This window comes from Candida oxycetoniae (genome assembly GCF_023343755.2).
Source record: "Candida oxycetoniae strain CBS 10844 chromosome Unknown scaffold16, whole genome shotgun sequence".
NCBI classification, from domain to species: Eukaryota; Fungi; Ascomycota; class Pichiomycetes; order Serinales; family Debaryomycetaceae; genus Lodderomyces; species Lodderomyces oxycetoniae.
In genome coordinates, this window is record NW_026055481.1 from 48,630 (window position 1) to 74,143 (window position 25,514).

The 25,514-nt window shown below is 38.1% G+C and overlaps 11 protein-coding genes and 1 pseudogene across 12 annotated transcripts; 6 read left to right on the forward strand and 6 right to left on the reverse strand. All coding sequences in view use genetic code 12, as the record gives it.

The window, feature by feature from the left end:
- Positions 1 to 559: 559 nt before the first annotated feature.
- On the forward strand, positions 560 to 1,564 carry FEN1 (fatty acid elongase; the record flags this gene model as incomplete). Its single annotated transcript, XM_049325612.1, has 1 exon — positions 560 to 1,564. The coding sequence occupies one exon, from the start codon at positions 560 to 562 to the stop codon at positions 1,562 to 1,564; it is 1,005 nt and encodes a 334-aa protein (XP_049178692.1).
- A 78-nt stretch (positions 1,565 to 1,642) lies between these two features.
- Positions 1,643 to 2,635, reverse strand: RBK1 (putative ribokinase; the record flags this gene model as incomplete). Its single annotated transcript, XM_049325613.1, has 1 exon — positions 1,643 to 2,635. The coding sequence occupies one exon, from the start codon at positions 2,633 to 2,635 to the stop codon at positions 1,643 to 1,645; it is 993 nt and encodes a 330-aa protein (XP_049178693.1).
- A 140-nt stretch (positions 2,636 to 2,775) lies between these two features.
- On the reverse strand, positions 2,776 to 5,448 carry RPG1A (translation initiation factor eIF3 subunit a; the record flags this gene model as incomplete). The annotated part of the gene is made up of 1 exon (XM_049325614.1): positions 2,776 to 5,448. The coding sequence occupies one exon, from the start codon at positions 5,446 to 5,448 to the stop codon at positions 2,776 to 2,778; it is 2,673 nt and encodes an 890-aa protein (XP_049178694.1).
- A 267-nt stretch (positions 5,449 to 5,715) lies between these two features.
- On the reverse strand, positions 5,716 to 6,669 carry KGF56_004200 (protein-transporting protein; the record flags this gene model as incomplete). The annotated part of the gene is made up of 1 exon (XM_049325615.1): positions 5,716 to 6,669. One exon carries the CDS (start codon positions 6,667 to 6,669, stop codon positions 5,716 to 5,718), a length of 954 nt encoding a protein of 317 aa, XP_049178695.1.
- Positions 6,670 to 6,828: 159 nt separating this feature from the next.
- Positions 6,829 to 8,298, forward strand: KGF56_004201 (uncharacterized protein; the record flags this gene model as incomplete). The annotated part of the gene is made up of 1 exon (XM_049325616.1): positions 6,829 to 8,298. One exon carries the CDS (start codon positions 6,829 to 6,831, stop codon positions 8,296 to 8,298), a length of 1,470 nt encoding a protein of 489 aa, XP_049178696.1.
- A 90-nt stretch (positions 8,299 to 8,388) lies between these two features.
- Positions 8,389 to 12,460, reverse strand: KGF56_004202 (annotated as a pseudogene). Its single transcript has 2 exons — positions 11,614 to 12,460; positions 8,389 to 11,015 (listed from the first exon to the last, which is right to left on the reverse strand). Coding segments are annotated over exons 1-2 (3,474 nt in total).
- A 2,343-nt stretch (positions 12,461 to 14,803) lies between these two features.
- On the forward strand, positions 14,804 to 16,942 carry KIS2 (Kis2p; the record flags this gene model as incomplete). Its single annotated transcript, XM_049325618.1, has 1 exon — positions 14,804 to 16,942. One exon carries the CDS (start codon positions 14,804 to 14,806, stop codon positions 16,940 to 16,942), a length of 2,139 nt encoding a protein of 712 aa, XP_049178697.1.
- A 378-nt stretch (positions 16,943 to 17,320) lies between these two features.
- KGF56_004204 (uncharacterized protein) lies at positions 17,321 to 19,270 on the reverse strand (the record flags this gene model as incomplete). The annotated part of the gene is made up of 1 exon (XM_049325619.1): positions 17,321 to 19,270. One exon carries the CDS (start codon positions 19,268 to 19,270, stop codon positions 17,321 to 17,323), a length of 1,950 nt encoding a protein of 649 aa, XP_049178698.1.
- Positions 19,271 to 21,045: 1,775 nt separating this feature from the next.
- KGF56_004205 (uncharacterized protein) lies at positions 21,046 to 22,686 on the forward strand (the record flags this gene model as incomplete). Its single annotated transcript, XM_049325620.1, has 1 exon — positions 21,046 to 22,686. The coding sequence occupies one exon, from the start codon at positions 21,046 to 21,048 to the stop codon at positions 22,684 to 22,686; it is 1,641 nt and encodes a 546-aa protein (XP_049178699.1).
- A 300-nt stretch (positions 22,687 to 22,986) lies between these two features.
- NIT3 (putative hydrolase) lies at positions 22,987 to 23,889 on the forward strand (the record flags this gene model as incomplete). The annotated part of the gene is made up of 1 exon (XM_049325621.1): positions 22,987 to 23,889. One exon carries the CDS (start codon positions 22,987 to 22,989, stop codon positions 23,887 to 23,889), a length of 903 nt encoding a protein of 300 aa, XP_049178700.1.
- A 57-nt stretch (positions 23,890 to 23,946) lies between these two features.
- KGF56_004207 (uncharacterized protein) lies at positions 23,947 to 24,858 on the reverse strand (the record flags this gene model as incomplete). Its single annotated transcript, XM_049325622.1, has 1 exon — positions 23,947 to 24,858. The coding sequence occupies one exon, from the start codon at positions 24,856 to 24,858 to the stop codon at positions 23,947 to 23,949; it is 912 nt and encodes a 303-aa protein (XP_049178701.1).
- Positions 24,859 to 25,184: 326 nt separating this feature from the next.
- KGF56_004208 (uncharacterized protein) lies at positions 25,185 to 25,499 on the forward strand (the record flags this gene model as incomplete). The annotated part of the gene is made up of 1 exon (XM_049325623.1): positions 25,185 to 25,499. One exon carries the CDS (start codon positions 25,185 to 25,187, stop codon positions 25,497 to 25,499), a length of 315 nt encoding a protein of 104 aa, XP_049178702.1.
- Positions 25,500 to 25,514: the final 15 nt, after the last annotated feature.

Consider the following 25,514-nt stretch of genomic DNA (forward strand, 5'->3'; position numbering starts at 1 on the left):
AAAACCATATACCCCATCACCAGTATATATGCATCCTGAAACCATATAGCCATCACCAGTATATATGCATAAATTCTTTTCAAATTAATATCTTTTCTCCCCTCACGCATGCTCCAATCGCATCTGCGTCGCGCCCTGTCGTATTTGCGTCGCGTCCTGTCGCATCCCCATGGCATCTTCATGGCATCACCATCGCATCTTCATGGCATCCCCATGGCATTCTCCGTCGCATCTCCATGGCATTCTCCATCGCATCTCCATCGCATCTCCATCGCATCTCCATTGCATCTCCATCGCATCTGCGTCGTTATTGTTGTTCCTCGGGCCACAATATCGACGTGAGAATTGCCTAAAAAATTTATTTATTTCTTTTTTTTTTCTTTGTTTTTTTTTTTTCACTTCTGTCAAGAAAAGAAATAATTTTTTTTTTTCAGCTTTTATTCGCGTATCATAATGAAAAAAGTATATTAAGTATATCAAGTATACATTTATTCATCACCTATTTCTTTCTCTAGCAGAGGAATAGAGTAGTAACAGTGTTAGTAACATATTCTTCTTTATGCCGTTTCCAGTACCTACTTGGGATACCCCATTTGGTATCCAACTCTGGCCAATTTTTAATGACCTTGTTTCAAATGCAACTGGCAATAAATTTATACCTTCCAAATTTGAATTTATTGCTGGAAAAACTCCCATGTCTACCTTCCCACCAGTAGCAGCAATGATTGCTACTTACTATATTGTAATTTTCGGTGGTAATTTTGTATTCAAAAAATTTCAAGTTAAGCCCTTGGTATTAAATGGATTATTTCAAATTCATAATATTGGCTTAACTACATTGTCATTGACCTTATTAGTATTGATGGTTGAACAATTGGTTCCTATGATTCACCAGCACGGATTATTCTACGCTATTTGCGCCAGTGATGCATGGACCCAAGAGTTGGTTTGTTTATACTACTTGAACTACATTACCAAATTTCTTGAATTCATTGATACCGTGTTTTTGGTGGTTAAGCAAAAGAAATTGACCTTTTTGCACACTTATCATCATGGTGCAACTGCATTATTGTGCTACACTCAGTTGATAGGGTTCACGTCAATTTCGTGGGTCCCAATCTCTTTGAATTTGGGCGTACACGTGGTTATGTATTGGTACTATTTCCTCGCAGCAAGAGGTATTAGAGTTTGGTGGAAAGAGTGGGTAACCCGTTTCCAAATTATTCAATTCGTTTTAGATTTGGGATTTGTTTATTTCGGAACCTATCAAAAATTCGTCTTCACCTATTTAAAGGATTATTTGACAGTTATCCCATACTGTGGTGACTGCGCAGGAACAATGTTGGCAGCTTATTCCGGGTGTGGAATATTGTCGTCTTATTTGGTTTTATTTATTGCTTTTTACATCGATGTCTATAAAAGAAAATCGTCAAAAAAGTCAAAGATTGTCAAGTCGGTTAAGGGTGGTGTTGCGGCACAAGTCAATGAATATGTTTACGTTACGGGTAGAGAATCAACCCCGGTTCCAGAAAACAATGCAACAGTTCGTACTAGAAAGGCATAGAGCGGTTCTTTCCTTCCCCCCTACACCCCTCCTATTTTATATTTTTTTATGTGTAAATTACTTTCGCTTTAATAATCATTATTTTACCCCATGTAACTTTTCAATGACTTCTGAATAGATTGGTATACCTTCAGCAGCTCCTTTCTTTTGTATAGCTAAGCTGCTAGCTATAGTAGCGAAACTGATTGCCTTGGAAATATCATAACCTAGAGCTAAATTAGAAACCACTCCACCAAAAAATGTATCCCCTGCCCCTGTGGTGTCAACAACTTTGTCCACCTTTTGAGCCTTCACAAAACTTGGTTTTTCCTCTTTTCCAGTGTAATAAATGCACCCTTTACTTCCCATTGTTATAACCACAGTTTGTATATTTTCTTGATTTAATAGCTTTTGAATTTCAATGGCCATTTTCTTGAATCCTTCAATACTCGCTTCAAAAATGACATCAGGTAAAAGAAGCTTCGCAACATCTTGTGCTTCTCCTTCATTAACGATTAAAAAGTCAATCATACGCCAAAGTTTCCTTGTCACCAATTCAGGTTTGAATGGCGATGGATTGTATGCAATATTGATCTGCGGTCGATTCTCTTTCAACCATGATATGCTCTTACAAGTGTCTGGATACTCATTTTGCAATACGACAAACCCTCCTTTTCCATCAACCGATTTGTCGAATATCTTTTCATACTCTTCATCACTCATTGTTAAATGACCATTAGCCCCAGCAGTGATAAGTATTCTATTCTCGCCGCTATCTTCTTCCACCATAATCACAGCAACACCCGATGGCCCTTCAATTGTCTCCAAAAACTCGACATCTACTTTTGCCTCTAACAAACATTGTTTCAAATTCCTGCCAAAATCATCAGTGCCTATCTTACCCACCATTCGTGTGATTACCTTATTCTTGGGAGACAACCTCGCAACAGCAAGAGCTTCATTCAAACCTTTTCCACCAATATGCGTTTCAAACGAGCTCGCTTGGTAAGTTTCCCCTGCCCGGGGTACTCGAGTAGTAAACGTAACTAAGTCATAGTTCAAGGAGCCTATCACCGTTACAATTGGTGTCATTTGATGCAACCTATAATGTTCCACATAAGAAGAGAAGGTTTTAAAAGTGTAAGAAAATAGAAGAAGAAAAAAAAAAAAAACTTGTTATAGTGTCAGAAAAGTTTCAATACCATTTGCAAAATGCTACATAAAACTCAAATTTAATTATCTCTTGCTGCTCCCCTTAATTTACCTTCTTTCTTCATTTTTTCCATGAAGGTCATTGGTCTAGTTGCTTTTGGTGGTGGTGGTGGTGGTGCTTGAGCAGCAGCAGCGGCAGCAGCCATTTCTTCTCTTCTTCTTTGCATTTCTTCATCCTTTTCTTGTTGTGCTTTCAATTCTTCTTTCCATTTAGCGTTTTCGGCAGCTTGTGCTTTTCTGGCAGCTTCTTCTGCTTGTGCTCTACGTTCTCTTTCTTTCCTTGTCTTCAACTCTTCAATACGTTGTTTCTTAACCTTTTCGATTCTCTCTTGTTTGGCCTTTTCAAATCTCTCATGAGCCTCCTGTTTCAATTTAGCAATCTTAGCAGCATTCTTGGCATCAATTTGAGTCTTGAAAGTATGATAATCGGGCATGATACGTTGCAACCGTTCTTTCAAGGCAATCGCGTTATCAAATTCCTTTTTAACTTTTTCAAGCTTGGCCTTCTTCATCGCTTCGTAATTCTCACGTTCTAAGCTTTGTTGTTTTTCTGCATCGGCTTCTAATAATTTCAACTCGTGCTTTCTAAAGGCTCGTTCCAAATGGTCGGCTTTTCTAGCTGTAATCTTTAATTTCTCTTCAAGCTCTTTCCTCTCCTTATTCAATTGATCAACTTGCATCATTTTCAACTCATCAGTATTCAAATCCTTCAAATTACTCATGTCAACCTTAATAATACCCTTGGCATTAATTTCTTCAGCAACTTTTCTCTTTTCACTCACAAGAATTGCATCCCTCTCTCTTTTCACTTTCTCCTCTTGTTTACGCTCTTGTTCTAATATTAATCTTTCTTGTTCTGCCTTTTGTTCAGCAGCAATTCGCTCATGTTTCAATCTGGCTTGCAACTCTTCTTCTTCACGTTTACGCTTCTCGGCTGCTAATTTTCTTTCTTCAAAAATCTTGCAACGATCGGCAAGTCTTTGTTGTTCTTGAACTAAACTAGAAATAGCGTGTTGCATTGCAACTTCCTTGGCTTGCTGTTGACGACGCTCGTAGGTTGGATCAATAATTTGAACAGAGTCAGCCAATGTTGCTGCCAACTTACTGATTTGAAAACGAACCAAATCTGCAGGTGAGGTTTGCAAGCTGTGGTTGAACAAGCTAGACGTTTCTTCAAATGGGTTTGATTTGAACGTAACGACACCGGCTTCATGGTCAATGGTCAAGGACAACAAGTCGTCTTTAACAGCATTAACTATCAAATCTTCAACTTCCAACTCTGATAATGAGTAGTTGACACCTTCGAAAACACCCAAGGATACCAAGAAATCCAATTTCACTGCCAGGTAAACTTGAGAGATTTGCTGGAAAGTCTTCAATAAAATAACTTCGGTTAAAGTAGGAATGTATTTCTTATATTCAGCGTCCAACTCAATAGTCTTAAAAAGTTCAATAACAGACCTTTTAACAGATAATGGGTGGAAGCCATCACCCACCAATAAATCAAATAATGATTTGATCAGTTCGTCAGCATATCTCAAGATTCCTCTTGAAATGATCGATTTAGTCAAGCCTTCTTTAGTTGGTGGTTGTGATAAGTTCAACAAGGATGACAACTTGGAGCTCTTAGTTCTATGCTCATCAGCATCCTGAATGGCGCTTTGTGGAATAGCCAAAGTAGACAATACCAAGATTGAAGCATATTTCTTCAACTCTTCATCGGTGGCCATTGGAGATTGTGAGTACAAATTGAAAAATTTGTTCCATGCTGCAGCGTGGAATAATTCATTGTCTGAAACGGCAAATATTCTTGCCAAGTTTTCATAATAGTTGGCCATCATGGTTGGTTTTGGTGCTTTCTTTGATGCGGTGATCAAGGTGTGTACATCATCAACCGAGCGAAATGACTCTTGCCAAAGTTCCAATTTAACAGCAATGTTCAATTGAGCAAATCTTTGCTCCAAGTATCTTTGAACCGTGTCTGCTTCAGACAAGTCGATGGCGTTGTTATTTGTATACATTTTTGTTTGAGTAGTAACCGATTGCATATGGACCCTCAATAACTCACACAACCTTCTAAATTCGGCTTTTCTCTTGAAATTCAAACAAAACTTGAAAGCTTGGTTAACGATAGCTGAATAGGTTACTTCCAATTTAGAGTTGTTTCTCAATATATCTAAAACTGCTCTAAAAGCCTCCCATAAGAACCTCAACCATGGAGTAACCAATTCCCTTTCTGTACGATCAGCAGAATCGGTGTTTGAGACAGCGCTCAACAAGATAGTTTCTGGAGTCTGTGCAGTTTCCAAATCATCTTCTGCGGTTTCATCTTGATCGATTTTGATATCTGCCTGAGCTTGAGCTTCGTCCAATTTTTTTTCAGCCAACATAATAAACTTGCGAGTAATGGTTTGAACCGAGTCTAACCCGTGCTCATTTAGCTGAATATTCTTCTTATACTGGTGCAAAGCATCCTTGGCCAATTTACCTCTTCTCAACTCAACTGCTAGCTCAATAAGTAAGTTGGCGATCGGCTCCAAATCCTCAACTAGCAAATAACGAATTCTTTTCGAAGTAATTAACTCGTATAAAGTACTTAATGCAGCTTCCTTCTGTCCCACAGCAATTAAATCCTCGGCACGTTTAAAAACATTTTCGGGACGAAAACTATGATTCTTATGAGCTGGTGGCATCCCTCTAAACCTTCTAATGCTCCTCACCCTTTGACTAATCTAATCTCTATTATATGAGATCTGTTTTTCCTATATAAAGATGAATGCTTGAAAAATTTTTCAACCATAGTGAAGGAAAAAAAAAAAAATTCAATGCCGTTAGAGAAGTCGTGTGAGAAGAGCCAACTTGTGCTATACATATTATACCATACCACCCACCACCATGAGAAGTAATTCTAACTATACTACCACCACTAGTCCCGACTATACTACCACCACTAGTCCCGACTATGCTGGAGCAGGAAACTGCTTTTCCATTTCCTTTACCGATTTTTCCAACTTTTCCTTTTTAATCAAAATGATACTCAACTTGGGGTCAATTCCGTATTCTGTAAACACCCTTCTCGAATCTGTTTCTTGCTTATTCTTATTATTGTAATCAAAGATCCCCTTGCTTACCGCATTGTCTTCTAGTATCGGATCCTCCAAGTGGAAATAGTCCATTTCCACTTGTTTGGGTCCGCCAACCATAGTCTTTCTCTTTTTCCCACTCGTTTCTTCGTCATCAATCTTCTCAACCGCATCGACTAACTGATAAACCTTGGATATTATCAAGAAATAGTCAAAATCGTACAGTTTGGCAAAAGCATCATCTTTTTTGTTTGCATTTTGCATTTCTTCTAATAACATCTTGTACATGGGCGGTACTACTTCAACGGGCATGTTTATCAATCTTTCACTTACAATCAAGCCAACTCTAGCTCTTTTTTCATCTTCATCACTACCAGCATCATTTTTGAGTAATTTTTTCAACGTCAAATTGAGCTCCATATTGCTCTTGGTCTTGTTTAAAACGTATTCCACAAGCTTCTTTAGACTTGGATTCGACAAGTTGTCACCAAGATTAATAACGCTCAAAAGCGCAAACGGATCACTTGTTTCTCCCTCGGTCTTTATCGAAGTACCCACTGAGCCTTTTTCCAAAATCAAGTTTGCTATCCCGCTAATATCAAACTCACCATGATCATCCCCAAACAACTGACGTATGAAATTCTTTGTAGCATGGAAATCCACTTCGGGGTTTAAATCGAAAAAGTCAAAATCAACATTAACTGTATCTTCCATTTCAGCATCCTCCTCCTCGTCCCCGGTTTTCTTGCCTTGCATTGACTCAGTATCAGATTCATCATCAGTTGAACTGACATTTATGTCAGAATCAGACTCAATTTGCCTCTTACTCATCCTGATACCTGATATTGTGAGATGCCTTGAACACAGTGTGGAAAATTAAAACAAAAAAAAAAAAAAGAAAAGAAAAAAATAATCAATCATCTCATCTCTACACGCGATGACTTTGAAAAAACTGTAATAAACGTTGAATCGGCAAATGCATATAGGTAGATGTCTATAATACAAGGCTATTCATCAGACTCAGACGAAGATTCAAAGAGTCAAGAGCAGCAGCAGCAGCAGCAGCAGCAGCAGCATCACCAGTATCACCAGCAGCAGCTAAGTGATACTAGCAAGTATGACTCCCCAGATGAACCATTGGCAAAGAAACCAAGAACGCAACTAGATAGAAAAGCAGCAACTTTATTTGAAGAGAGATACCGGCAAGAACAAGCTCTACATGATAGTGCCAAATTAAAAGCCAAGCAACTAAAATTGAGACGTAAAAAAAAGGGAGTTGATCCATGGACATCGTACTCCGATGATGATGAAGTAGTAGTAGTGAATGAGTCCCTACTAGTCACAACTAGCGCCAAAGAGCAAATTGTAGAGCAAACAAATGATGACGAGGGTAAAAACAGTGACAATGACGCCGACAACAATGCCATTTCTTTCAATGCCACTTCTCAGTTTGTTGGAACTGCAGAAACCGATTATCAAGGAAGATCCTTTATGCGCATTCCCCGAGAACTCAAGGATAAAGTACCTGGACAGCAAGAATGCTTTGTCCCAAAAAATGTCATTCACACATTCACAAAAGCGCACCCAAAGGGTGTCAACAAGATCCAGTTTTTTCCTAAACTGGGACACCTATTACTCTCGTGTGGAAACGATGGTCTGATTAAACTATGGTCTGTTTATAATGCATACGAGTTATTAAGAATATATAAAGGTCACAAACTTGCAGTAAAAGACATTTGTTTTAATTCCACGGGGGACAAATTTCTTAGTTGCAGTTACGATAACCTCGTTAGACTTTGGAATACTGAGACTGGAGAGGTACTAAGAACGCTTCAATTATCAACTACTCCCAATGCCCTACGGTTTCACCCAAACAATGATTCCGAATTTATCATTGGTCTTTCAAACCACAAAATTCACCATTATGACTTGAATGCCCTTCGATTTCAGGATCCCGTACAAATATACGACCACCATGTGGGGTCAATCAATGCGCTAATGACAACAAATGATGGGTTCATCTCCACTGCAGACGATAAGACCGTGAGAGTATGGCCATGGAGAGTCAATATTCCTACAAAGGTAGTATCAGATGCTGCTTTATTCTCAATGCCTGCACTCAAAAAACATCCCAGATCAAATTATATAGCACTACAAAGCATGGATAATTCAATAAAAGTAATTAGCTCAACCGGAAAATATAAATGGAACAAGAAGAAATTATTCAAGGGTCATCATTGCGCGGGATATGGCATTGATATTGATTTTTCTCCCGATGGGAAAATCATCATGAGTGGGGATTCAAAGGGGTATGCATTTTTTTGGGATTGGCAAAGCAAGAAATTAGTTAAGAAATTGAAATTGAGTAATGTTCCTATAAAGACCATTGCATCACATCCTTTAGAGACGAGTAAAGTTGCAATTGCAGGTGTTTCTGGTGATATATATTACTGCGATTGAAGGAAAAAAAAGAGAGATGTAACGACAAGATGGCACTTCATATTTTCATTTCTTCTCTTCTTTTCTTTTTTTGATTAAATGCTAATTAGTCTATAAAATAACACATTTTTCTTGCTTATATGCATCTCTTTTACTTTTTGATTTATGAAATAAATGACGATTATGATTATGTTTTTTTTGCTCCTCTTGCAAAGTTCGAAGTGTTTTAGGAAATGCCGTATTTTTAGGCTCATCGTCTAGACTCATTGGTGACACGAGTTTACGCAACTCTCCAACAGACTCACTCGAGTCTACTTTAACATTGGGACTCCGGTTCATAGAGCGTTTCCAAATGGAAGAAATGTATGCACTTTCTCTTGAACTGCTCAGATCTTTTTCTTCAACAGCATATAGCAATCCGTTGCCACCGCCGCCGCCGCTGCTGCTGTTGTTGTTGTTGTTGTTGTTGTGATGGTTGTGATGGTGGTTACTATTGTGATTTTTGTGAATGATGTTGTTGGTCTCGTCGATTGGTGAACAATGATGGGAACCAACAGTACCATCAACGGCTTTTTCACTTGGAATTGACACTTGGAGTTTATCCAACTGGACATTGCTCACATTCGATAGGTTACTCCATTGACTATTCCTTCGAAATTGAGGGCTTAAACTAACTTGTGAGCTTCCCTCTTTGGAAATTAGGGGTTCTTCTTTGTAGTAATTTCTACTCTCATCTGTGAAGAACCAGTAATATTTATTTCTCAAATCTACAAACCTTGGATCATTAGGGGCTATATCTGATACTGGATCTGAGTTCAGTGTAGTTCGTTTCTTTGAAACCTCTCCATTCTCGCAACTGACGATTGTTTCATTGGTCTTTATGGATAAAGCAGGTGACGATTCTATACATGTACATTTTGTGGGGGAGGTACTTGTGGCGGTGGTGGGGATTATCGCTTTTGATGGTGCCACAGGTGCGGCGGCAGTGTGACAGTAATGTTGGAATTTGCAACCTGTTGGTGGCATTGCGGTACTATGTAAGGATGAAGCACTGCTCATTTCACTAGTTGAGACTAACCTGTAAAACAAGATGTATGGCCATTCAGTACTGAAAATCTCTTTAAAAGTTTTTTCCACAACTCGCAGAGACTTTTTCATATCATCATAAAGCAACCATGCCGCTGCTTCTGCTTCCTCATCTGTTTGGTTAAGTTGATAAATGTTTTTGCGCGCAACGGAAACAAAATGCCCCAGTTGGATTGAATTACCTCTATGACAGACTGCACTTTCTAAAATCAACCTAAAGGAACATTCTGGCCCATCAACATCGTCGGCAACAAAATCAGGCAAGTCAATAAGTGGTGGTATCAAAATACGCTTCTGAGACCTTTCTCCAGAGGAGTCGCCGGTATTAAACAGGTATCTTTTCAAACAAATAGGAAGAACGGGTCTTCTGTTAGCAAACTCTTTAGAAGATTTAGCTGTGCTTTCAAATCCATCAGACATTACGTTGTCGTCGGTGTAGAATGGTAATAAACGCAAAAACATCCATGCAGGCAAGTTTACTTCTCGAATCTTGTGTGAGTCGGGCTGCTTTGTATCGCTGTCATTTAAAGACCAGATGGAAAGTGTTGAGGATCTAGTCTTGGTTCTCATTCGTTGAGTATCATTAGGCCGTTCCTTAGAATCAGCATTTTCTTCAATGTTTTCCACTTGTTCCACTTCTGGTTTGTATCGATTTGCATCATCATTAGCAAACAAGATTTTGGAACTATCGTCATTGGGATTGTCTGAAAAACTAGATGCAACAGCTATATTACTCAACGATGCCCTTCTCTCCAATTCCCGTTTTACACTAATAGAATTGTTAAAGTAATGTTCCAAACACTCTTCTAACAAAATGTCCTCACCTTCTGAACTTGTTGTTGTTGTTGTTGTTGTTGTCAGCTTTTCATTAGACTGCTCGATATGCTCAGTATCCACCTTGGACGGTGGAGGCACCTGACCATCAATGACATCACCGGGGATACTTACAAACAACATTCTTTCTTTGGAGTATTTTTGATCATCTCGTTTACTAAATTTTCCGCCGTGTTTGATGTTTACTTTAAAAGTTAGCAACGGCATATTCAATATTTCCGTTAGAGATTCAAATAAAACAGCTGCATCTTGTTGCTTATGACTTATTGCCTCTTTAAAACCCAATTTCATCAAGCCCTCGCATATTCTCGCTGTTAGATCAGTAGTTATTAAGAACCCCAGCCTTAGTAAGGATACGTAAACTCGCATTAATGCTGATAATTGACCAACTAATCGATCACCGTGGTTTGGTATAAACAAGATTGGCTCAAAGCTTTCTAAATTTGCAAACATGGCAAAGAGTAGCGCATCCATATAGCACATTACGTTATCCCAATTTTCGGCACCTACAAAGCTCAAAGAATTGCCCAACTTATCAACTCTGATGTTTGTTAAAAACAAACCCTCGCAACTCAATTGAAACATTCGAAGTACATAGTATGTTTTATTTAGATCGGCACCAGTGAGAGGGGATCTCAAAATGGAAATAATCTGTAAGGTACATGGGATAGGTAATTTCTGATACTCAAAAAATTTCTGTATCGTTAACACTTCTGGTGATTTTTCAGTGAATTTTGTCGTTACATAGGGAGTATGTTTGACAAGCGTCTCTTTCTCGGTTTGTGAAAAGCTCTCGTTATACCATCGCCAATATGTTTCTGCAAATATCGGTTTATCCACATGATGGCCATGCGAGTGACGAGAAAACCGTTTAAGCATTTCTATCAACTTTTGAGAATCGCACCTATTTCAGCTATTACCGAGAACCGTACCTATTTCAGCTATTACAGTATTATACCGTATTGCTCTCTCTTTCTCTCTTTCTCTCTCTCTCTTTCTCTCTTTTTGTCTCTTTTTCTCTTTCTCTCAACACTTTAAGCTCTTCAATATAGTACTCTCTCAGCGGCAACAAAAGGAATGTAACATCTGAATCTCTCTATCTACCATTCACCTTAAAGAGTATAATAAACTTTTCTTTATTAGGAATCCAATTTTTTATTTTATTTTTATTTTTTTTTTTTGTGATTATGTAATGAGAAGCTTTTATATTGAAACAAGTTCAAAAGGCATCAGTGGAGATATACCAACCGAAAGACAAGAGTCTTATCTCCGGTCTGGTCTGGTCTAGGGTGTGTGTGCGTGTGCGTGAGCTACCATACGGAAGAAACCCAGATGAAGAACGCAGTAAAGAGGCTTGATAGAAGGATACAATAGTGTTAGTAATGCTTTTTTTTTTTTCCTTTTGTTTCTAAATACATCCGCTATTTCCAGTTATATCAAGCATTCGCATCTTATTCAAGACATCATCTATCTTATCCTCTAGTTTCCCTTCAACATAATCTTCCCTAGTTTGTGCGTCCAACTTGTTTTGCAATTGGTTTAGATGCTGGTAATGCTCATTGAAAAACCTCAATTGAATTTTAACAAAACTTTCAAAACTTGGGTCAAAAAATGCCACTCTCATATTGACTAGTTTTGGTATCTCTTCCTTTAGCTGATCATTTATCTCGTTATACTTGGATTCCAAATCCATCAATTCGTCATTGTACTCTCGTAGTTTTTGCTCATAGTTGTTATACTCAACTTGGGGTGTGTCCAACAATTTCTTTAATTTGTTTCTCATGGCATCATAGTCTAGTAATTTGTGATTTCGTTTCTTTATTGCTTCGTTGATCTCAACATAGTACGAGTTGAACCTCGACATTGGATTCAACACTGTTTGATTATATGGGTGCTCCAATTCATTGATACACTCGTCATTCAATTTCTTTAAAGTCGTATAGTACTCTCCAGCCAAATTCTGAAACACTTCACGGCTCTTACCGGTTAAAGGATTCTCAACAATTTTGCAAACTTGAGGTTCGGTGCCATAAAAGGAATTGAGAAGCTCTGCCACATGGATCTGCGATGTAGTTAAAAGTTTTAAACTATCCAAATAAGTACGTAGTTTTTTTTGTAAATTGATCAGATTCGACTCCATGGTTCTAAACCTTTTTTCTTCAAATTCAAATTCCTTATCGACGGTTTGTTCCATTTGACCAGTCTTTAACATAATTTGCGTGCCAGCTCTATTAACGGCTTTTTTCAACCCTATCCATGACATGATTAATTTTCCACAAACTGTCAATTGTCAATTAGTCGTTAAAAGTTTTTCTCTTGTAAAAATTCTATATCAATGGCCCCTTCTCCCTTATCGGCAAGAAATAAACTCTATTTATTTCCCTTGGGAGAGGTTTGTTGCCTACTTCAAGTTTGTTTCAGTTTCCTTTTTCAGGTACAAGAATTCCGAATATTCCTTTAAAGAGAGAGAGAGAGAGAGCGTCACAAAAAAAAAAGAATCAAGAAGAGCGCTTAGCATTTTTGGCACATGGTAGCGATCTACACTATCGAGCAACACTATCGAGGAACACTATCGAGCAACACTATCGAGCAACACTATCGAGCAGAGCGAGATAGTGGAGCACACTAGCTGCCACCGACACTATCGACACTATCGGGCAGAGCGAGAAAGTGTTGTAACAAGCTACTGAATTTTGTTGTAACAAGCTACTGAGTTTTGTTGTAATAAGCTACTGAATTTTGTTGTAACAAGCTACTGAGTTTTGTTGTAAGAAGCTACTGAGTTTTGTTCCACTATCTCGCTCCGCTCGATAGTGTCGCTCGATAGTGTCGGTGGCAGCTAGTATGTTACTAATGGGAACAAGACTATTAGGTAAAATAGTTTTATGGCTTTTTAGGTTGCAATAGACAAGTGTTTCATATTTGGCAAATTTTGCACTAATATTGCCCGAAATGGAAAACAAAAGATGAAATTAGTGGTTTATATAAAAGTATGGTAGGTAATGAGTACACCACCAAAAACTGGTAAAACCAGCGGATAGTAAAGGTATATCTACAAGTTGAATGTTCCAAGTATGTCGTAACAACAACAAAACTAGATTATTGCATACACATTTTTATTAGCTTTTAATACATATACATTTTTATTAGCTTTAAAAGCATATATGTTTCTTTTATTAGCATATATCGTACTTTTTGTAACTTAAAGTTTATAAAATCTCTTACTAATACTAATATTACAATCCTCTATTTGTTACAGTTTTTTTACAATTGGTTCGATTAGTTGTGTCATTGTGTAGTTGCTAAATTGTATAACATATCAGGAACAAATGCCAAACGTACAAATTGATCAAATGATATAAATAGCTAGAAAGTGGTTTGTACAAATTAATATCTACAAATTGATACACTTAATTTTTTAATACTTTGTCGCTAGTAAGAGTCTTTACTTTTTAATCTTATCTACTAATCTTTTTTCCAAAAACACACATGATTTTCAGTTTAGCTATAAGGATAAAGAGCAATTTCAAAAGCAAGATTACTAACGCAACACCATCAAGCAGAGAGATAGTAGGGGAACAACACCTAGTAGCAACACTATCAAAACCTCTGTCGTCATAACCTCCTCCCCTTTCTTGTCATCTCCCCTTCATCATCTCCCCTTCTCCTCCCCTTCTCCTCCCCTTCTTCTCCCCCCTTCTTCTCCCTCCCTTCTTGTCATTTTCCCTGTTTTTCATTTTGTCATCTCTTTTAATGCAAGTCTCGCTATAATTAACTTTTTTTTTTCTTTTTTCTTTTCTTTGAGAAATCACTACCAAATGAATTAAACTAGCCAGTTGGTTCCAATTGACAATATCAGCTTAAGAAATCATGACTAGAGATTGCATTGACTCACCCCATATCATAACTTGTATAAACTTAGAAGGAAAGTGTAAATCGAATAAATAATTCTTCTAAATACTCTTATATTACCCATTCTGCTCATAAAACACGTGCAAGGGTATATGTTATTTTGATCTCTTGTATCGACAATACAACAACATATATCAAACCCGTGTTTGAATATTATATACTTTCCTAGGCTAAAGCTACATTACATTTCCAACTAGACCTGAATATGATCTCCATATTCTAACTTTTAAAAGACTATATAAATTTGCTTCTTTCTGAAGCAAATTTATTCTGCCCATATGCCCGTATAATACAAGAGCTGTGCTTTATTCAAAAATCAAAATCGTCTTCTTGCGTAAAAAAAAAAAACCAGGCCTATGTGACCCGCAAGCTAAGTTAATAGGCCGCCAATTAAAGCAAAGTAGACGCATCTACCTCTACTTCCTATCTCATCCATCTCCGTACAATCCCACATTAATCTTCTTGCTCTAAGGCAGAGATTCACATTTAGTGGTGACGCTACCACGACCAGCACATTTTCAGTTCCCACTAACTTGATATATTTTTACTCTTTAGCGAATTCTTAGTGAATTTACAATTTACAAATTAGTCTCTATTTACTTTTATGCCAGACAAGCTTTCATAGTTGGATTTGACAATTGGGCCTTATATTACTTATAACGTATACATATTCACACACAGGTTTGGTTTTATCATGGGGAATAATGCGTCAACAAATGGGAACTATAGTCAGGGTGCAAAGTTAAATGATCAAAATATCTCGTTTCGCAAGTCAAACGCATCGGCTGAAGGACAAGTGAGGAAATCGACTGCAGGCAATAATAATAATAACTCCTTAGATGAGGAGTTTAGTGATTTGATCTTGCACCAAGTCGTCAAAAATCAAACTAATAGCAATATAACAAATCAACTGTTTAATGCAATTCAGCCTCAAACTCTGAACCAGCCCTATAACCAGTTTACAGATGACTTGATAGAGGATGAGTTCAACGAAGTAAATGATGGATTGGTAGAGGAATCCACTTCAGTCTCAAGAAACATCCTTCCAGATAATAATTATTTTGAAAGCAATAAAGAAAGTGGCATGGGAGAAGATGGCGAGGAAGAGGAAAACAATCAAGAAAAAGCGACAAATGATACTAGTATGGATTTGGATGAACCATTCGTTCAAGATTCCGATGACGTGGTACAGGAATTCGAGTACCCCTTGTCTCAAACTCCTACGCCTGACTTATCAAAGGTTGATTTTACAAAGATAACCAGCCATAATGCACCGCCTTTGTCGTCATTGGAGCAAAGCCCTAGTGACCAACAACAAGAACAACAACAACAGCAACAGCAGCAACAGCAACAGCAACACTGTCAACCACCCACAGCAACAACAATGATGTCTGCAGCATCTGTTGCTAGGAATGCACACTCTCCATCTCCGCATCCAGAGCAGCAACAGCAGCAGCAGCAGCAACAGCAAACGAGCTATTTTCAGCCGATGAATTACAACCACAACCAACCGTATTTGAATTATCAACAAAATGTGCCTAGACAAAACCGCCACAAGTTAGTGAAAAGCAATAATCATCAAGACCAGATTTTAATACCCATTGAAATCAAATGGGTCAATTCAAATAAGGAATTTATAAACAAGATTTCAATCATTGGATCTTTTTCGAACTGGAGAGATGTGATCAAATTGTCGCCGCTGGCGAATCACACTAACGAATATGTAACTACAATCAACTTGCCCTTGGGAGTGCACAAGCTACTATATATTATCAATAACGAATACAGAGTGAGTGACCAGTTACCCACTGCAACTGATCAGGAGGGATTGTTTTTCAACTGGTTCGAAGTCATCGACGATACTCACTTGTTCAATCATTCACTTAATCAACCTAACCACATTGGTGCTAGTACTGACTACGATGCTAATATAATTTCAAATCAGGCCTTGTCCTTGCTTCCTAATTTCAATCACCCCCAACAGCACTCAGCAGCAGCACCCCTGCCTCCACAACCACAAGTACAACCACAACCACAACCACAACCACAATCATTGTCAACCCCAAGAGCTGCAGGTAAATATGAGTTTGAAAAAATTCAGAAAAAATCCAACGAGTTATTTCACAAAATTTCCAAAGAAGAGAGTTCCAGATTTGAGCATATTGAATATTACGAAGGGGACGATATTATGGTGGATGAAGGAGATACCGAACTACACAACAAGCAAGTTGAACAACAACAGCTGGTGAATTATCCATATCAACAACCTCAGGACGTTAATAGTTCCCAGCAGCAACAATTCTCGCCTTATGAGCTATCTACTTCCAATTCATTCATTAAAACAGCCGCAAAGATAGAATATTCAGATGAGATACCGGAAATGTTTGTAAATTACGATTACTTCAAAAACAAACCGCCCGATTTTGAATTGCACGAGCCGCCTCAACTCCCACCACACTTAAACAATGTTTTATTAAACAAGATTTCAAATCAGTCAAATTCAGCAAATTCTTCCTCAAACATGATACCAGGTCCCCCGCCACTTAACCCAGGATCAGCGGCAACTACTCCAACAACAACAACAACAACAACAACAGGGAGTGGTCCTGTTTCATCAAGCTATGCTCATAAGAGGCCCCCATTGCGTCGTGCGGATAGTTCTTATTATGCGTCAAACAAAGAAGACTATCATTTGTCCATTCCTAATCATGTTATTTTAAATCATTTGATGACCACTTCGATTAAGAATGATGTCCTAACCGTTGCTTGTATTACTCGATACCTGGGTAAGTTTGTTACACAAATAATGCATTCACCTGCGGACAAACAATGATTTGATGGTGAAGAGAGAAGCTAGGTTAGATTGGTTTTTGACTTGTTTATAGGTATAGGAGATGTCCATAAGAGATATCAATTATAAAATATTTATTTGCGTTTTTGTTTGCTGAACCGTTTGTCTTCCCACCAACATTTTCTTCCCTTTACAAAATCAATATTAAGGGATTGATTCAATGTAGTACGATACAAAACATAGATAAGACGTATTGAAGCTCGGAGTTAATATACAAAATAGCCAATTACAGCAGCAGCAACAATAATAATAACAACAACAACAACAACAACAACAACAACAACAACAACAATAATAATAGCAAAAAAACATTCCCCACCACCACCCACCGTCCCTCATCAGCATACAGGGACCACTAAATTAACGCTTTGCCGTTTTGGAACGACGTTCTCTCCTCAATCTCGATTGCATTAAACTATAGCTGCCTCTTCTAATAATCACTTCTAATTTAAAAGGATCAATTTCGGGGTAAAAAACAGAACTATAAGAATACAATTGCCGAATTAGCGACTTTCTTTTCTCCTTATCTGTATCTCTAATCCAAGTTTGATGGCCCAACCTAAAATCGCAATAATTTCCAAAAATTTCCAAAATTCTAATTTCAACTTGCTTTGTTAATGCAATATCATATAAATGCAATTCCAAGATTCTTGATAGCTCATATATGTTCAATCTTGAATAATATCTATCGTATTGCACATCTCCTAATTGTTTAGAAGGTTGCAACCTAAAAGCACCTAAATCGCTACCACTTGCAGGTCTCTTGGGGAAATGAGTTCTTCTTGAGGGTTTATCAGCTACATAATTCGATTCTTGACCATGAGGTAACTGGAAAGCAGGGAGTCGTTTCAATTGACCCAAGGGGACGAATTTGTGATATTTCAAATCGTGAAACTCCTTTGTGAAGGGTTTCGGTAAGACTTTTGGTCCTATATCGTAAATGTCAGATAAACCCAGAGATTCTGTGTTTTTAATGACCAGAGAGCACCGAAGCAGTGTGCTTGCTGTATTTCTAAAATTATCCCATTCGGCACACTGGTTGGCATAGCATTGATAATCTTCCTTTCGTTTTCTGAATTTGAATTTAATAGGGTATATCATTAGCTGTGGGTGCTTTTTATCCTTCTTTACATATTTGCGCACCCTATTCGAGGCAGCCTGTGTAGAAACCGGTTCGTTTTCCAGTTGTGGCTTCAAGTGTGGTGGGTAACTTACATTTTCGGACACCGTTTGTCCAACAGGCTCTTTTTTTTGAGTACTCAACAGTTCTGTTGCATCATGACTAATTGCACCAGTAGTAACAGGCGACGAGGGAATTGTCAAAGGCTGATTATGGTATTTCAATGGTGATGGTGTTGAAGGGTCATCTCTTTCGTAGCTCCAGATTGATTTCTTCAGGTCATTGTAAGTACTACTGGATATTTCAGACCTTCTATTGCTTATAAACTCAGCTGTTGAATGAGGATAAGAAAATGCTGGCAAAAGGTTCAAGTTTTCTCGTAACTCATCGACCCTATCGGAGTCGATTCTCAGATAGTTTGATAGCGTGTAAGTGTTGCCACAGCTGGAACTCAGATATGAAGAGTTGCCATGATAATTGCTATTGAGCAAAGCGTTTTTCTCCTGTATCAGGCCTGCTTGTAAATTGTAGGTAAATTCTTGTGGCACACAATCGGTTTTTTTTGCAAAAATTATCGGTGAGTTTTCTTGTGCCGCCTCTGTCGAGTCAGGTACAATTGAAAATGCTGTTGATAAACTTCTGGAATGGGTTCTGTTGACATTGCTTTTGTCATTGATGAGAAGAGGGTCAAGAAAATTCAATTCGTCAGACGACCATCTCGTGTTTGTTTGTCCATAGTGGAATCCTGGACTTTGATTTTCTTGCACACTAGGTGGCTTTTTATCTTCAGAAAATGATGTATTGATTGTAGGTAGCGAGCCCAACACTCCTCCCATTCCTCCATTAATTGAATTTGGTTTAGGGTAGGACGAAGAAGATGAATTGATAGTATAAGCCACATGGGCATAAGACATTAGCTCATTTTCTGTTTGGTTACTACCATTATGAGAAGCTCGATGCAAATCAGTTAAAAACGTTTCCAGATTCTGTGAAGGTGGGTCTGCGTATCTCGTAGTTGAGTAGTATTGCATTGACAGACTGAACCCGAACTCCTTTAGCTGTTTCAGGGTCTCAGTGAAAAATCCAGTACCTAGATCCCAGCTATTTAACTTTTCGAGTTGACGAATTGCCACATCAAATTCATTGCCACTTTTGGGCAGTTTTACTGGCCCTTGATTCAACTGACTCATGAAATATACAACACAGACACTGATTAACAAGCTACTTGCTTTAGCAACTCTTAACTAAGATATGACTCAATTTTGTTTTGCCCTTTTGCCAGTATATCTTGTGGTTTATAGATTTTACCCCCTATACGATTGAATCTAAAGGGGCTTTTAGCAGCTTTTTTTTGAACCCTTGATAATCTACCTCGTTAATTTTTTTCTTCTTTTTTATTTCTTTTTTTTTTTTTTTCTGGATCAGTTTAAGAGATGCTTTGAACCAAAAATAGGTGGAGCTTAAACCAAAAAAGTGTAGAGTGAACTGGGGAAAGTGATAAATAAAAGCTAGTTGAATGAAGTGACTTGATTAGAAGATTTTGTTAGATGCCACTAAGGGGATTTGCCACTAAAGAGTTGTTATTTTTTTTTTTACTGGTGGGGTTTGTTGAAAAGAAAAATCAGGAAAAAAAAATGTGTATGGTTGATCTTCAAGCATCTCTAGTTAATATTCTGTATGTACTGAAAATTCGAGAAATACGATACCCCACAATTACCAAAGAGGAGGAGAAGTGGAGGCCAATCGGCGGCGAAGAAGGAAGTTACGCTAAATTGAGGGTAATTTCTTTTTCAAGAGCCAGTTTTCACAATTGCATTGATCAGTTATCACCATTGCATTGATCAGTTATTAACAAAATCGTTTCAGTATAAGAATTCATTATCTAATATATCTCTTGTTTTATTTTTTTTTTGTGCTTTGCATAATCTAGGGAGATTATCAAAAGAAACGAGTTTTTAACCAATAACCAACCCTGTCGAAAGTGAGTTGTATCTTTTACGACTGCTCCGACCTGCTGCAGTCCATGTACCTTTTTAATATTCCATGTTGCTGCATGGAATGTAAGAGGGCTGTCTTTTTTTTTTTTTTTCTTTTTTAAGGACGCGTTACTAAGATTTTTCGATTAAACGTTTGCGCGTGAGGTGCCAAGAAACGCGTGACATCTACAAATTGATTCGATCTACAGATGCGCAGAAAAATGACTGTTAGTAAAACAAAAAGCTGTCAAGAGAGGCTGTAAAAATCGTCAAGAGAGACTGTAAACACTGTCAAGAGATGCTGTAAAAGCTGTCAAGAGATGCTGTAGAAGCTGTCAAGAGATGCTGTAAAAACTGTCAAGAGAGACTGTAAAAACTGTCAAAAGAAACTGTAAAAACTGTCAAGAGAGGCTGTAAAAGCTGTCAAAAATGATACTAAACTAAATTGTAAAAAGTTCACTTTGTCATGCACCCAGAAATAAAGCATATTCAACAATAAAAAGCTATTTTCAGTCAATCAAAAAATATTTAGATTTGATAATTAATGTTGTTATACTATCAAGACCAGATTGTAAGGCACGTTTTGTGTAGACACATTGTTAACAAAGCGGTATTTAGAGAAATTTCATCCTTGTTTGTTTGAAACAACATTATCAAATAGAAAATCTCTTCTCCAAGGCTATTTTTCACTTGAGGAAAAAGGTTTATCCGATGTGGCATTAGTCTATACAGCATATAGTGCACGGTGCATATTCCGAGCTCTCGTATCGTGTTCCGATGCTCGTAAGCATAAAAACGGAAAAAAAAACAAAAAGGCATATAGTCTAAATTAATCACTACAGAACCAATGCATTTAAACCAGCCGTTGTTCATTTCATATAAATGGAAAAATAGAACCAATCTCACTTTAAAGTGATAAAAATATTTTAAATTTTAATAGGCAGCAAAAGCCAAGTATAAATAGATATATTTGAGGAAAACAGCAAAATATGGCACAGAATGAAGCAGCAACTGCAGTAGAAGCAGAAGCAGAAGCAGAAGCAACAGCAGTAGCACATACACCCGTATTTGAATCTGAGGAATCAACACCTAGAAACTCAATAATTAATACTGAAGCGAGCCTTTATTCACAAGACTCATCTAAGGAAAGTGTATACCAAAGTGAGCCTAGTTTCAATGAAATAACATTCCTTCATGAATGTACCTTTATTTTTTTCATGTGCATGTCCCAACTTCTTACCCAGGCAGCAAATGCTCAAACGATGCCCACAATGGTCCAGCTAGGCAGAACCTTCAAAGTATCAAATCAACCGGGAGAAGTCTCGTGGTTTTCTGCGGCGTATTCTCTCACTGTGGGAACGTTTATCTTGATAAGTGGACGACTTGGAGATATGTTTGGATATAAAAAACTATACGTGATTGGATACATTTGGTTCGGTATTTTCTCTTTATTGGTAGGATTTTCAGGATTTACAACTTCAACCGAGTTTTTCACCACAATGAGAGGCCTTCAGGGAATCGGGCCAGCAATTATGATGCCCAATTCTCAGGCTCTAATTGGGAATTTTTATCCAACTTCATTTCGAAAAAACTTTTGCTTTGCTTGTTTTGGTGCAACTGCACCCGTAGGGTTTATCATTGGTGCGTTATTTAGCGGTATGTTTGCTGATCTAACTACATGGAAATGGACATTTTGGACATGTGGGATCATTAGTATCCTCTTGGCCCTTTTGGCTGTATTTGTGATACCAAATAAAATTGGAAGTAAGTCGGGAGGCAAATTTGATTATTGGGGTTCAATAGTGGGAGTAACCGGATTGGTATTGATAAACTTTGCTTTTAATCAGGGACCCAACGTTGGGTGGAACGTTGTTTACGTTTACGTTTTATTGATTGTTGGTTTTGCTTTTATGTGTGCTTTTCATTTTATTGAGAAACATGTTGAAGACCCTTTGGTTCCACCCAGTGTTTTAAGAGGTGACACAGGGTATATCCTCGCGTGTATCAGCGCTGGATGGTCGTGTTTTGGAGTTTGGTTATACTACATGTTCAGATGGGCGCTACTAGTGGACAAGGATAGTGCTATTATGTCCGCAGTGAAAAATATACCCGCAGGCCCCGTTGGAATGATAGCCGCAGTGGTAACAGCAGTGTTATTAACCAAAGTTCCTTCTGCTTTTGTTATGTTTTTTGCAATGATTGCGTTTCTCGTTGGGGTTATTATCATGGGCACTAGGCCAGTGGGACAAATTTTCTGGGCGCAAAAGTTTGTCAGTATGCTTATTCAGCCAATCGGAATGGATATGTCGTTTCCGGCGGGTGTCATCTTACTAAGTGCAGCTTTACCTAGACATCAGCAAGGAATTGCTGGCTCATTGGTGTCAACATTTGTCAACTATTCGATATCGATAGGTTTGGGGTTTGCCGGTACAGTTGAGTACTACACAACAAAGGGTAAGGAGCCAGGTTTTGAGACAACAGTCTTGGGTATTAGAAACGCTTATAGAATGGGAATGGGACTAGCGGGGTTTGGTTTAGTGGTGTCCACAGTATACTTGTTGAAGCAGTTGAAGGAGATAAAGAAGAAAGCTGTTGAAGAAAAGCAAATAAAGGGGGACAACATCATATAGTGAGGGCTTCTATTATGTAGTAGGAGAATTCCATTTTCAAAAAAACACTCTTTTACTATATTAGAGAAAAAAAACCTTTCCCCATGTTAGTTTGTCCCTGGTTTTGACTCTGGCCTAGTGATGGAGTGGAGAGGAAAGTTTGTAGACTCACACATCATGTTTGACCATTGTAGTGGTTCTGGTTGCAATTGCAAAAAGTGCTTACGTAATCCAATAAAAGATTAAAAAAAATTAAACTTCCAACTTTCAACCTCCCCCCTCCCCCCCAACTATTCCTCCCCTCTCTGGACCCAGAAGCAAATGAGTTCAGCAGTAATCAAGACGCCATTGTCTAAATCCTTGAGGATTGCGTTGATCCAATTGAAAGCAGGCGCAAACAAAACGGCAAATTTGGAGAAAGTAACAAAGTTCATAAACGATGCCGTAGCCAAGACACCCAAAGTCGACCTTGTCATGTTACCTGAGTGCTTTAACTCCCCCTATGCAGTCGACCAGTTTAGGAATTATGCAGAAGATATACCAAAAGGGGAAACAACACAGTTGTTGTCGTCATTGGCCAAAAAGCATGGAATCTATATTGTTGGTGGATCTATCCCCGAACTCTCTTGTGACAAGGTCTACAATACATCCGTAACATTTTCACCTGAGGGAGAAATCATTGCTAAGCATCGCAAGGCACATTTGTTTGACATTGACATTCCAAATGGAATTACATTTCAAGAGTCTGTGACTTTGACTGCTGGCGACAAAGCCACAGTTTTCAGATTGGGCGAATACGGCAATGTTGGTCTTGGTATTTGCTACGATATAAGATTTCCTGAATTGGCATCTATTGCATCAAGAAGCCCAAACAATGCTTTTGCAATGTTTTATCCCGGTGCTTTTAATACAACGACTGGACCTTTACACTGGCATTTGCTAGCACGTGCTAGAGCTGTCGACAATGAATTGTTCACAATTCTATGCTCTCCAGCAAGAGATGTTGGAGGTAGTGGCTATCAAGCGTATGGCCACTCTTTAGTTGTTGATCCCTTGGGAAAAATTATTGCTGAAGCTGGCGACGGAGAGGAGATTTTGTATGCAGAATTAGACAAAGATTTGTTACCTAAAGCAAGGGAAAGTATACCAGTACATTACCAAAGAAGATTCGATATATATGGAGACTTTGTTGGTGATGGCTCTGTGAAAGTGAGTGATAAGTAAATTGAGAAAAGAAGAAACAATCTAAACAAAAAACAAAAGGGAACAGGGACTGTTGCCTCAATTGTCTTCTTTTCTTTCTATATATTCCTGTAAAACATCCATAAAATTATCGGGAGATTCACTAATCACCCAATGTCCACAGTCAATGTCTCTGATTTCGAAATTAGGGAAAAACATGGCAATCTCCGGTATGATGTCATCAGGGACATAATCCGATTGCAGACCCCTGATGAATAAAGTTGGACCTGTCCACCTTACTTTACCCAGCTCATAGGGCCAACTTGCAATAAATCCCTTGGCAATGGCATCACCAATTATATCCAACGGTATCTTTGATTTGATTGGTTCATTCGTCTTTCCTCTTGATAAATTCATCATGACAAATTGCCTAATAGTCTTATTCGGTTCGACTTCAGCAAATTTCTCATCCACTTGCTTCATATCGGTATACTTGTACTTTTCCAATGCCAACCGTAATTGATTTATATATTTGCCAAATTTTGCGCCGGTATTGCCAAAAGTAATTGGCGCATTGTCAACGCTAACAACATATTTCGGTACGTGCGGTTTTCTCAACGCCAACGCCATTGCCGTCTTGGCTCCCATTGAGTGGCCCACCAAAATCGGTTTTTGTTCAAACTCTTGCTTTTCGATCCAGCTTTCCACATCGGCAGATAAACTTGGATAATCTAGTCGCTTAATATGAGGACTTGATCCAAAGTTTCTCAAATCTAAGCAGTAAACATTTCGTCTCATACGCTGAGACAATTGCTTGGCTACAGTGCGAGTATTAGCTTTAGAGCCAAATAGTCCATGCAAAATAATCAATGGTGACTTTGACTTTGTTGACTGGTCAAACAGATATTTGTCAAAAGCCAAGTTAACTGTTTCAATTGCCGCTTCTTTTACATTTACCGACGTTGTAAATAGTCTCGTCTTAATACAACAAGGGTTGGGTACTCGAAACATCAGTCAACATCAAAAAGAGTAACTAAAACCTATAAAGATGGCTGAAAAAAGAATATATATATATATATATATTGAAAAAAAAAATACATCTACAATCAAGTCTGTTCAATTTTTTCATTTTTTTTTTTTCATCTTCAAGTAAAAATTCAATCCATCAAGAAGTAGGTAAAGCCTGACTGACTGTTTGAAGTTGATAAATTTTTTTTTTTTCCACCAACTAATACTCCAGTAAATCTCGCTTTGCTCATTTCCCAGTCGTTGCTGTTCATTTCCCAGTCTCGTCTTGCTTGCCTGTTTGATTCATGTTGAAAAGTTTTTTTCGCCTGATGTCATCGTCAATACCATCATCAAAAGGACCTATTGAGACGTCAATAGCGAAGAAACTTCAAGATACATTTAAACCAACTTTCCTAGAAATTCGCAATGATTCGCATAAACATTCAGGCCATCATGGTTTGCGAGGCGCTTCAAATACTACAGAGTCACATTTCTATGTGAAAATGCAAAGTGAAGAATTCAATGGGAAAAATTTACCCAGTAGGCACCGATTGGTTTATAATTTGTTAAATGACGAGTTTCAAAATCATGGATTGCATGCATTGCAAATGAAATTAAAAGGAACAAACGAGCCAATAAATTAAGGAGGAGGGAGGGGG